The 13,705-nt window shown below is 37.7% G+C and overlaps 1 protein-coding gene across 3 annotated transcripts in view; it reads left to right on the top strand.

The window, feature by feature from the left end:
* LOC134211586 (DNA-binding protein D-ETS-3) overlaps positions 1 to 13,705 on the top strand; it is a 321,549-nt gene that overhangs the window by 160,243 nt on the left and 147,601 nt on the right. For all 3 annotated transcript variants that reach the window (XM_062688598.1, XM_062688597.1, XM_062688599.1), the window contains 2 exons: positions 541 to 591; positions 9,398 to 9,475. In XM_062688598.1, the coding sequence (XP_062544582.1) occupies positions 541 to 591; positions 9,398 to 9,475 (129 nt within the window). The remainder of the gene's footprint in view (positions 1 to 540; positions 592 to 9,397; positions 9,476 to 13,705) is intronic.

Below are 13,705 nucleotides of genomic sequence, written 5' to 3'. Positions count from 1 at the left end.
TCTTAGGGCAAAAATGGTAACTTGGCTAAGAAACCTCGCAGTTAATAACTGTGGAAGTGCTGAATGAACACTAAGCTGCGAGGCGGCAATGTCCCAGTGAGGGATGTAATGTCAATACAAAGAAGAAGAAGAATAAGTATTTTAAAAAATGCTATAACTTTTGTAACAGGATATTGCTCAATGGTACATCGACATTAAAGTCATGACATTCCGTGACCCTTCTCCTACGGACGTTATTTTTGCTTAATCCCCCTGATCATTGGCCTGCGTTTATTTTCCCTTATGGGTCAATTTGACTTGTTATTTGCTCCACTTTTTTAAACAAACTTTATATTGAATAAAACAATAAACAAAATAAAAGCATAGCGCAAAAGACATAAAAGAAATATGGGAATTATCTAAGCTGCAGTGTTAATTTAGTAAAAACCCCTAATTTTAAATTTGTTGCATATTTCTCATGAGCCCCTTTATAACTAGACCCTTTTATGTTTTTTTAAAACTTCATGACCTCAACCATATTTTTGTTTTATTATTTTTCAGATTCATCGTACAAATCATCATGGGGATCACATAGTTCATCACAAAGCCAAGGTAGGTACCGTGTCTCATATCTTATAGTTTCATACTGAGAGTCTCCTGAGGAAAGAATTGAAATAAATGCAAATCAAGTGAACCTAAGAACCCTGTGATTATTATAATTTAATTGAAAATTATGAAAAATCATAAATTCATTTTCACACAACCGAAGAATCTTGGGAAAAGTTATTTGAGATAAGATTAAAATTAATTTTCATTAGGTTTAATCTCACCTGTGTAACTACTAGGAATGGTAGTACGTGAACTGCCAGGACAAAGACCTTGACTAAGCAACGGCCGGCCATAAGAGGCTGGGTACTTCAAAGACCTCTTTTTATGGCTAGTATCGTATGTTCGGCCTGAAGAACCTCTTTGGTTTCAAGACCGGCGGCTTGTGTGTAACTCCACTTCACTAATCAGACCTCAAATATGTCAAAATCACAAAATCTAGTGTTTGTGGTATATTATCTTAAATTTACATACAGTGTGGTGTGTGTCAGAGTCGTGTAGTTAACAAATAATACGTGGCCGGCCGGAATACGACGGATGCGATGGCTCCTCGATGTACGCGCCACGTGTTAGCAGAGAAGTTCTGCGAAGAAGAAGCTGAACCAGCTGGCGAATATCTCTTCATGTTTTACCTCTACATGTTTTCAAAAAGTATCAAAAATTCAACCGGTCAGGCCAGAATCACAATTCTTATGCTAAAATAAGCCTCCTGTTAAAATTTCTAAAATCATTGTATTTTGGTTTCCATTCCATGTCTTTCTGTTAGTTGAAACTACAGTAAAATTTTGAACCGAAGTTTGTACAGTGAATCTTGAATCATGTTTGGTTAATGGACTGTAGTTGTTTAAAACACATCTTAGTTGTAAAAAATGATGGACGGTTAAGTACTAAGATGACTGATTTTCCCCTTTTTTGGAGAACATCAGTTTTTCAAAAAGAAATTCTACCCACAGAAAAAAAAATGTTGCGTTACTTTTTTTATTTGACTGATTTCATTAAAAAAACGATCTGCAATCCCTGTTTTCTTATTCAACAATTATTGCCTCTCCCTGCATAATGCATCGCACAATTCCGCTCCAACTACAATACGGTTAATCTAAAGCTACAAATTCACACATCTCGTGAGGATATTCCCCCGAAGGCATTGGATGATGACACGGATCTGATGCTTTGCGGTTCATAATGTGCAATCAAAGCTGAACCAATATCAAAAACAAATGTTACGCTCTCTTGATCTTGCAAAACTTCAAAAGAACAGCTCATAAACCCCGCAGCCAGTCAGTGGCACCTCGGCTGATTGTGTGTCCTCTCGACACGACGCCTGGCAAATCGCATTCCGCACTGGGAAAACATCGGAACGACTACCGTCATCCCGTTGCTGGTTGCGCTTGTTTTCGATGTCCTCATATTCACGCTCATGTTGTTGGCTTAGAAACTTTGGACAGCGACAAGAGTTTCGATCGCCTCAAGCTAGATTTCTTCTATCTCATGGAAGCCGAGGGGGAGGCACGCTGCTACTGTCATCGGGAGAAGTTTTCTTTTGCATTTGAGCATGACTTTGGGGTTGTGGCGGGTATGTTGTTTGCTTCTGCGCTGGGGATTTTCATCGTCGTAAATAGCATCACCATTCCGATGAAGGCAATTCTGGTGCACAATGGGATGAAAATTTACAGATTTGGACAAGAATTTGATCTGTTTGAAATGTTATTTTAGTTCCTGATAAACATTCCGATAAGAGTAGCCCAACCAAAACTTACACTCTACCCAACATAATATGAAAACTGTCGTATGAAAAATATAATGCATCTATATGTAGTTCCATCTCAGAAACGCTCATGTCACACTTTTCCTAAATTCTGTCTCGCTGTTCATTGATGATGTCAGGGAACGTCGCTTGTCAATACCAAATAGGATGGCGGCATAACATCGCGATGGTGTTACAAATTACGCCCCCGAGTGTTTTCTGACACAACGTTAAAATTAAAGTTTAACCCTAAAAGCGCGACCAACTCGATAATGGGGTGGAAGTGCCACACGCTGGGCAGAGTGCGAAGGAAAACAGATTTTGCAACTCTTCCCCCGGCGGCGACTCTTCAGGAGGGATTCCACCCGTGAAGGGAGGTAAATTAAGAGCCAGCGGAGATTTCCAATCCGACCGGCATGTGCGATTTTTGACGAGTAATGGAATCAAATTGAATTTGAATGTGATCAAAAAGCGGTCTGATGATTTGCACTGATTGTAAACAATAAACGTTCATTCTCGGGGGTGCCATCATCAACCGCAGGCAGTCAGAGCAAAAATGCTTGAGGCGTTTTAAAATGTTATCACAATGTTCGTTTAATGTTGGTGAGGGAGAATACTTACTTATTGGTAGTTGCTCTTTTCGCTTTTATATAAACCCTTCCTATACTTGTAAAGTGTGCAACAGTAAAATTTCTTACTCGATGTGATAGGGTCACATTTTTCGGGCTAGTCACTAAAAAGTCTCTTTTTTCGACCTCAAGTGACTAAAGTCACTTTTTCTCGCAAAAAGTCACTATTTTCAACTATTTTGAAACTATTGACTAAGATTTTTTTTATAAAACTTTAAGTATCCATCGGAAGATGCTTAAGGTGTTTTACGGCACAATTTATAAATTGGTATACAGTTATGCAAGCAATTTTTGTTCATTTTGTAAAAAGCCTGTGAATCGTTCACAAAGCTCAATTTAATGGCTTTACTATCTTGCTTATCTGTGGTAAGCTGGAAATGATTGAGTTTGTGGGGAGGATTGACAAACGATTAACAAAATCAACCAAAATACATATGTCACAAATATGTGATCATCACGGGTAAAAATCCGTTCCCAGAAATGAGAAAGTAATTCATGATTCCATGAATCCGTCGTGTTTTCATGCTATGAAAATACACCATTCAATACACCACACACATTCAACAGGGGATTTGAACTCGAGTACACTGAGCGAGAGTCCGGCGTGCTTCCTCTCAGTCGTTCTTACTAGGGCTGTGCACAATGGAGGTTTATCGATATCGACGATATTCATTTGGAGATCGATATCCGATAAAATAAAAAAAAATACAGTTTTTACCCGAGTTTGTCTACTATCAATTTTATCACGTTTCTAACTCTAATTTGTCACTCCAAACCCATTTGAAAATTTTAGTCGCTCTTATTCATCTTGGTAAAACACCGCAAACGACAATAATTTTCATGAAATAACTTTCACCGCATCTTGGTAAAACACCGCAAACGACAATAATTTTCATGAAATAACTTTCACCGCCTGTTGTTTATTATGAGTGATTTTAGATTTCCTGTCGAGGATTTTGTAAGCTTTATCGTTCATGCGTTTTGCCTTTCGTCTTAGTGGGTACTGATGCGCCCAATTTCTCAACACCAGACACAATGGACATTTAAAAAATGTGATTGGCTTGCTACATATGTTTCAAAGGATGTAGTCAGTGAGCCAGTGTATGTAGTTGATTTAATTGGGCATCATCATTACATCGATTACAAAAATTTATCGATATCAGCGATATCTGAGTTCAATGATATCGGATATCGTATCGATAAATTTCATCCGATAATATCGATATTATCGATTTTATCGATATTTGCACAGCCCTAGTTCTTGCTTCTTGGGAATGAAGTGTTCGGAATATAACCGGTTATGCATACTGTCGACTGATGAGGATTGCCTAGTAGCATGAATGATGTTCCTGAAATCATGAATTATAATCATGGTTTCATGAACTGACCTGATTCATGATTTTTAGTGGCGAGTTATTTTTTTAATTGACAACCTCATTTACTCTATTATTTACTGTGTTTTGTTCCTCCTGAAGATGTTTTTTAGTGGCCACGCAAAATTAGATCAACTTCTCCCAATAATGATTAAATGCTATCATTTTTTCACAGCACAAATCCATAAATATGCTAAATGATCTTCACTGAAAAAAATGCCATCATTCCACCACAATTTCAGGATATTTGGATTTTGAGTTGTTGCCTCAATTCGAGGAGACTTTAGACATTAGGCATCCATATAAAAAATTGCCTAAAATATTCAAGGAAATATATATTTAATGAGTAGATATCATAGAAAGGCGATCAAGTCTCCCCAATCTTGAAGATTGCATGCGTTGTCGAATTCCATAGCAAAAATCTTTCATAAATACACACAGCAAGTCGGAAAATCTGCATATTTTGGAGTAAAAATATTTAAAAGTTTAGAGAGCATGGTCCTCATTACAAGCAAGAGGTCGAGCGTTAAATCCCAGACTCGTTGTACATGAATCTTCATAATTTTTGTATCGTTTTGTACCAGAACGATCCTACTGTCTCACTAAAAATTCCAAAAACATCCGTGAAACCTATAATAAATCGTAGAGTTCTCTGCATCTTTCTTAAGTAGGTGTTCAGCTAATCCAATGATCGTAATTTTCACTCATTCTCACGAGAAGAGAATGCTCATTCACGCAGATTTTCGCCGAGAAATAATTTTCAGGAAAAAAACAGGTTTCTCCTTATCACGGAATCCAAATTTCGAAGTACTGTCATTCTTATAATTTTACGCATGCTGCGACGCAGCCAATCTGAAATTATAAAAATGACTGTTGTGCGTTGTTTCCGTATCGAGTGGTGTGCTCTTGAAAACGCGAGTACTTTCAAATTTTGATTTCGTGAGGAGTGTCCTTAAGAGTGATAATCATATTTCGCTCACTTCCACTGGCATAAAAATTAGATTTGCTTGACGACTACTCATAGTTTTGAGTTGTCTTGCTTTTTACTGATTTTGATTAAATTTTCCGTGGGGTTAAAAGAGAGGGCAATAATTTTACTTAGTCTCTAAGTAGATAAAAGTTAGCAAGTACGAATTTCGTTTCTCTTCTGAGTTCGTTCTAAGAGAAAAGAGTGGTGAGTGAAAGGTGTTTTCCGCCACAAATTACGAAAAAAATATTCTCACTTTTTCTGCAACTGAAAGTCACTATTTGGTCCCTTTTTTCGTCAGCTTTGGTCACTAAAGTCACTATTTTGAGTGGCTTCGGTCGCTACCAGCCCTGTAGTACGGTTCAATTTTGGAAATTTTCAGGTTGGAAATTTCTCCGGCTTTCCTATGCCCAGGACCCACCCAGTTGGTAACTGTGGAAGTGACTACTGAACACATGAATTATAACAAGCACTCTTCTGGACGGCGATGTTTGGACTATTTTTGCCGAAACTGTAATTGACGGAAAGAGTAAGAGGAGGAAAAATTTGATATTTATCCTCCCCACTGCAATCCATACATTGTTTCTATATTTATGCATCACCATTACCATTTCTGATTGGGACACTTGGTGAATAATCGTAGGATATCATACTACGTATTCAAGTGTCATGTCAATAAGTAATAGTACGTTTAGATTATGAGCTATATCACTTGATATAGCGAATCTTGACATGAGATGCCATATGCATTATTTCCAGTGAAAACTAGATGTACAAACACTGATGTCAAGATGCTCTATATCAAGTGATATAGCTCATAATCTGAACGTACTATAAAAGAAACTAAGATGTTTACGGTAGAAAATGCGATTCAAAGTCCTATTGATTGTCCTATTATCGATACAAAATTCTCCGATGAATAAACAACAACAAAATCCTCGCAAAAACAGTACTTTCATACAAAATTCTACTATTTTTCTTTCCAATTACTCGTACATCACATGGCACAAAGCATCCTTTGTCACAAAACGCATGCGAACTTATTTGGCTTTCGTTCGGATCGACACACTCGTGTATATGTTTTTATTAACATGTAGCAAAAAAAATAGAATGTTCAACATGCCATTTCATGTGAACCGTAACAAAAAAGATCAAAAGAATTGTGTTTGCATAGATTTGCTCCGATTTGTTTCATTCTTTTCTGCCGTTTGAAACTAGGATTGCGTGCTGTTCGAATGGTACCTAACTGGTAGTGCAGGATTGGATTTGGGTTCCATTTTTTTGGTTCGTGAAGGATTTTTTTCTCCTCACAGAACCGTTATCCTTCATTGGATATATTTTATTATACAAATTCCGGCAAATTTACAAATATCGAATGTCGGGAGTTGGTTCGCATTCTGTCAACGTGTCGGGCATGAGATTTAGCTGAGGGGAAGGTTGACTGGTTGGTGGTTTGTCATGTGCGCGGAGAACATTTTTTTTGTGTGTGTCGATGGATATCCTTTGCGTGATTTGTGCACGCATGATTTGATTCATAGACTGACGAGCGAGGGTGGATGTTGATTGTGTTTTCTTTTTCGGTCGAGTTGGAATTCGGTCTATGTGTTTGGTATTGTCCTATTTTTATTGAACATTTTATAGACTTTGTCCAGTTCTAGGTGATTAAAATCCTAATCATGTATATAAGATAATAATCTTCTTTATTTTATCAAATCCGTGTTACATCCCACACAAATGGTACATTGCCGCTTCGCAACTTAATATTTTAAAAGCACGTCTACAGTAATTATTTCCTGCGAGGTATTTATTATAAGTTTCTATTTCTATTTTGTCTATTTCAAAGGAGCCGAAAAAAATAACCTAAAGTTTGGGCTCAGTTGTAAGACGTGTGTCGCTGAAGATGACTGAGTACGAATTTCGGTCCATTCTAGGAAAATTTGGTGTAGATCAATTTTTCAACTTTCTGCTGGTGTATTTGTACCAGCCATACGAATCTTTATCCTTCTTGAAAGAAGAAAAGATTAAAGAAAGAAGAAAGAAGAACTTATTTGTTACATTTCAATATACATTTTTGTCTTCTCACTCCGCACTTCTCACTTTTCATTTTATACTTCATACCCCTTTTTTCCCCACTTCTTAACAATTATTTTATTTATTTATTTTATTTATAGTCTTCGACTTGGTTATTAATCGTACAGATGAAAAAGCTTAAAAACTAATACGCGACTTGAACATCCATTTACTTAAATTTAAATCATACAAATTACTGATTACATTAAAACATTCACAACTAACATCAAACGTATTTTTTACCCATATAATGTATGGTGTAGGACGCCGGAAAAAATCTGCTATCCTCACTGCACTTTCGGGGGCATTAAAACGGAGTTTCGCCAGGAGATCAGGGCAGTCAATGTTGTTCTGCCGTAGGTCAAATACGAAGAGCCTCTTAAGAAGCATTCTCCTACTCCTCAAAGTAGGAAGACTCACGATTTCACAGCGGTGCTCACATGGTGGCAGTGCCAGGAAAGCCTTCGAAGCGCAAATCTGATGAAAGCTTTCTGGACACGTTCGATTCTCGCTATTTGCGTTGCGTGATACGGAGCCCATACGACTACGCCATAATCTAGAATGCTGCGCACCAACGATGTATACAGTCTTGAGGCAGTAAATATCGCTGAAATCTCGGGTGTTGCGCTTCAGAAGTCCCAATACAGCAAAAGCTTTAGCTGTCGTGGTTGAGATGTGTTCACTAAAACGAAGTTTACTGTCCAGTGAAACACCTAGATCTTTGACGAGCGAGACTTGGTTCAAAGTTAGGTCGTGCATATTGGAGAGCGCAGACGTGTGAACGTGATAATGCTACATTTGTTTACATTCGCTGCCATTCCATTTCTGTCACACCAGTCCAAAAGCCTATAAACATCTGCTTGCAACGCGCAACAATCCACCAGCGACGTTTCGACTCGAAACATTTTCAGGTCGTCGGCAAACATTAATTTTGAAGATTTCAATACGGAAAGGAACCGACTTAACTGTGCCGAGTTTATGTGTCGAGGTATGAACCGATCCAAGTGGCTAACCAGTCAGGGAAGCCGATTCTTCGGAGTTTCTCCACCGCAAGTTGATGAGGTACTCGATCGAAAGCCTTCGAAAAGTCCACGTACACAGAATCGATTTGTTGTCGCCTTTCAATACTGTCGATAAGAATAGACACATAACTCATAAGATACGTGGTAGTCGAACGTTTCTTAATAAATCCATGTTGATCGGTAACTATGATGTGTTCAACTACTGGGTAAATAAAATCCAGCATCATACTTTCAAAAACTTTGTCGAGGCAGCTGAGAATAGAGATTCCCCTATAGTCCTAAACGTCGTGCACATTTCCGGATTTATGAATGGGAGCTATTGAGGATCTTTCCACGTCGAAGGGAAGGTTTTCTCGACAAGTGAGCGATCGAAAAGCAGTGCAGCTGGTAGAGCAAGCGAATCGGAATCCATCTTCACCAGGTCCTTTGGAGCTGTCGACATCTTGATGTTTCTACATCCAATTCCGTGAAAGTTGTAGCAACTAGCTTGAGATCGTAAGTCTGCAGTCCGTTCAAGTTACGCTCCAAATGTGGTGAGTTATTACTTTCACGCTTTGTAAGAATGGCGAGAATAGATTTGTTTACTTGATCAGCGTTGAAGATGTTTCACCAAGATAGTTCACTGTTTGAGGAGTCCCGCGAGTTGATGTACGGTTTCGCAAGTATGTTCAAAACTGCTTCAGGTCATCTTTCCTGTTACTATCTATAGTTTCACCAAGGTTGTTAATTTTTTGGTCTCGTTTGCCGCTTTATCGTTGAAAGATACAATCCAATTCACCATAGAATCGATCTACAGCTTCGTCTAAAGTATCCGAGTTCAAAATTTTGCATTCACTTGCAAGATCTCAATATTCAATTAATACTCTTGCGAAAGCGCCACCATGAATTAATTTGGTTTTTATCTCATATGTTGACATTTTTCTACATTTACATCAAATTATAAATCACATGAACAAACAACTCGAACAAATATTGATTTTACCTTTTTTGCATTTTTTTTTTTTCAGGATACAGCTCAAACGCTCTCAGCAGCGTTAGCGTCGGGAAAACTTCATTAGATGCACATTCACACTTTAGACAGCCAGGTAAATAAAACATGTTGCAAAAAAAACGTCAAAAACTAATCAAACAAGCTGACTCGCTCCAAGGGATTCCGTTCACCGTCGTTCACTCCCACGTGCAATACAATCCAACAACACCATCAGCCGTTTCAGATCTAGGTGGATATTTCTGTCAAAGTACACACACGTGATAGCAAGCACATCTTGATAATCGATAAGCGTCATTTCATCCAGCCAAATACCATCCAGATGAGCATCTATCCGTAGATTGACTTCACGACCGAAATGTGTCTGAAGTCTGGAGCAGACGACCAGAAGGGCGGGAAGCACTAAGCAAACACAGATCAATTTTCGCCCGGCTCTCGAGCGCCGACGACGACGACGACGACTATCATCAGCTACCATCATCATCGGAACGAGCTGTTCATCGGATTTGGATCTGTGCGAAGCTCATGTTCTGCTATATGCGAATACAGGGAGCAAACAAGTAGACGAATAATGAAGTTGGATAGTTGGCAAACATGAAACGTAATTAAAAGCATTTCGGACAAACGTTGAAGATTTCTGCACTTCTGATGTATGTAGCTAACCTTCGCTTGTAGTTTATGAGCGAATACCGTACAGGACTTAGAACCATTTACGGTGCAAAAAATCCATTCATTGATTCTTTTTGGCAGGCCTAAATCTCTCTCAACTTGTTTTTGAACTATATAACTCGTTATTTATATATCTCCGCGTTGTGAAATGTTTTTATTGAACTGCGTTATCGTGCGTTAAAGTGTTATCGCATTGCCATATTTTTATATTTCAATTTCCAATATCCAATTTATTAAATTTTGCTTAACCTTCCTAACATGTTCGGGTCAATATGACCCGAATCGCACTTTCAAATTGTTATAACTTTTTAACGCAACAATGTGAAGGTCTGAAACTTCTTGACTTTTCCTATTTCGTGGAAAACTATGTTCCGGAACGTTGACCTACTTTGTACGACGTTCCTGAATGGCTCCAAAAAAAACTCACACTTACGGTGTTCGGGTCATATTGACCCGGATTTGACTTGGCAATATCTCGGACATTTCAAAGCCAAACTCACATGTTTATATACCAAAATAATCGTCTGCTCATAAATTTTCCGAAACAGACCTCAGATTGTTGATCGGTCACACCTACATCCTGTAATCGTCGGAGGAAGGATCGTCAGTTGGCCACTTTTATATGGACGAAAATTGCACACAAATATCGCGAATGAACGATTTTATTGCTGTTTTTTCTCAGAAATCTACATAATACTATTTCAGTAATGATGAATCGTGAATGCTGACAATATTTCTACAGATGTTCTAGGTTCTCCAAACCATTTTGGATTTTAGAGTCCTGGTCTACCAAGTCAATTACGCTTAGTACGAAAGCAAAAGCAATCCATGTTGCCCATACATGCCCTTAGAGGACATGCGCATAATTTATGATCTAGATATGTCCAAACCGTATGTTCTAAGTTCTCCAAATCATTCTGGAGTTCAGACGAAATGATCTACCAAGATTACTGGGCTCGATATGAAGCCAATAATCACCCATACAGGCCCTTAGAGGCCTTGTGCGTGATTCACAATATAGTTATGTCCAAACCGGATGTTCTGAGTTCTCCAAATCATTCTGGAATTCAGAAGAATTGATCTACCAAGATTACTGGGTTCGATATGAAGCCAATCCTGATGTTCTGAGTGCTCCCAAAATCATTATGACGTTCAGACGAAATGATCTACCAAGATTACTAGGCTCGATATCAAGACAATAACAACCCATACAGGCCTTTAGATGCATTGTGCATGATTCACGATCTAGTATGTCCAAACCGAATGTTCTAAGTTCTCCAAATCATTCTGGAGTTCAGACGAATTGGTCTACCAAGATTACTGGGCTCGATATCAAGCCAATAACAACCCATACAGGCCATTGGAGGCCATGTGTATAATTTACGATATAGATATATCAAATCCTGATGTTCTAAGTTCTCCAAACCAGGTCAGCTGGGTTCCATTCAAAGACAACAGCAACCCATACAGGTCCTGGAGACCATATGCATGATTTATGATCTAGATTTGTCCAAACCGGATGTTATAAATTCTCTAAATCATTCTTGAGTTCAAACCTATTGATCTACCTCGTTAGCTGGGGTTAATACAAAGACAATAGCAACCCAACCCAGACATAGATATGGAGCTCAAATAGGCCCTTATAGGCAATGTGAATTATTTACGATCTAGATACAGGCATACCTCGATAGTACGTACACCTCCGTAATTTTAGTGTACGTATATCGAAGCGTACGTACTATCGAAGCAAAAAAAAACCGAGCAAAAAAAATTTTTTTTTTGCCTTTCTAGTTATTTGGGAGTGGTGTAATGTTTATAAAACTGATCGGAAGCCAAAATTTCGATAGTAGGCTCTGTATTCTAAGCAAATTTATATTTGATATAGTACACAACGGATGACTCAGATTTTTCTTGAAATGGTGCCTACATATAGCATTGCGCAAACTTATCGTCCTTGTAAATGTGAGGCTATTGTTTTTATGAAATATTGTATGTTAATGCTTCGGAACATCCATAAATTACGTGATATTCGTGATGTTTTAAAGATATGTTACACATCATGCATAATTATGCATGTTACTACAAAAAGTAGTTGATCACAACATTTTTACGTGACGTATTTTATGGATTCCACCTATAGATTTTATGTAAATGAAAAGGTTTAAGGTTGTCCTGCGCTGTCACTGTCGTTGCGATTTTATTGGCTCTATTGACGCTTCCTTACCAAAGCGACAAACTGTCAGCTATAGCAACAAACGCATCGCGTTGATTTGAAGGAACCTTCATTATGATTCGTAATTATATACATAAATACATTACACTAAGATGAGTATACAGATAACAACAAAAAGTGCGACGTGGGATAATTTTTGGCAACATGGCCACTATTCAATACATTCTCGGCCAAACATAAAGATACTTTTTTTTCTGAAAATGTGTGTTTGTTCTTCAGGAAACTAAGGAATCTCTGAAATTCTACTAGATTTTTTTTCGTGTTTTAGTTTGAAATTATTTCAAAACTTTATTTGAAATTTGTTTTGACATTCATACATATTTTCCTCTGAAAATTCCTTAGGGAATTCATTCAAAAACTTCTTATTTTCAAATTTCTCCTAGATTTGTTTCCGATATTCTTCTAGGTTTTTTTTTCGAGAATATCTCCAGGAAATCCATAGGTGAATCCATCAAGATTTTTCGAAACTCAAACTCAAACCAAGAAATACACCGCGATTTTTTTTTCAAAAATTACTTTAAGAAATTCTTCAGAAAAATCTTTTCGGATACTCCTATTCATTCTGAAAAAGGAACTTCCCGGAGCAGTTATTGAAGGAATTTTCTGCGGAATAATTTGAGAAAATTCTGTGGTTATTCCGAAACGAATTCCCGGATAATTTTTGAAGAACTTTTCGGGGGAACTTTAAAATCGATTTCTGAAGAAGTTCTTGAAGTAATTTCCGGGTAAATTATTGGCGGATTTTTTGGGAGAATACATGGAGGAATTTCTGAAATAAAAAGTGGGAGAGTTTCTCGAAGTGGGAGAGTTTCTCGAAGAATTTTCGGGGTTATTGTTTTAAGATATTGCTGCAAATTCCTGGAAAAAAATCTCGGAAAATACTGAAGGGCATTTTGGATGATTTTTTATAGAAATTTTAAGCGAAGTACCGTAGAATGCCTGCAGGATCTTCCGGAAGAATCCCTTTAATAATTTCCAGAGGAATTTCAAGGGGAATTTTTGTAGGTAATTCCGAAAGAGTTTTGACCAATGGTGGATATCTGTGAACCTTGTTCACAAAACCCATGCCATGCAAAATACTGGCGAACACTTGTTTTGCCTTTTCTTGTCTACCTACTACTCGCAGAGAAAACAGAAAAGCGAACCCCGAAAAATGTTCGTGGAGCTTAGCGGGTCATTCGGGTTAATTTACAAAATGTCATAAACCAACATCGGAACATAATTCTCATGGATGTTCGAGCAAAAACACATTTCTCGCTTAACTTTTCAAAAGGACCTCAGTAACATTTTTTGCATGAATTAATTTAAATACAGCAATCAATAGCCTTAATGTTGTTCTGTTGATTGCGCTATCCAAATAAATTCATGAAAAAAATGTTACTTAGGTCCTTTTGAAAAGTTAAGCGAGATTTGTTCATTGTCACT

The sequence above is a fragment of the Armigeres subalbatus genome, chromosome 2, assembly GCF_024139115.2.
Source record: "Armigeres subalbatus isolate Guangzhou_Male chromosome 2, GZ_Asu_2, whole genome shotgun sequence".
NCBI lineage: Eukaryota > Metazoa > Arthropoda > Insecta > Diptera > Culicidae > Armigeres > Armigeres subalbatus.
Note: the sequence above shows the minus strand (reverse complement) of the source record. Positions and strands in the feature narration are given on the sequence as shown.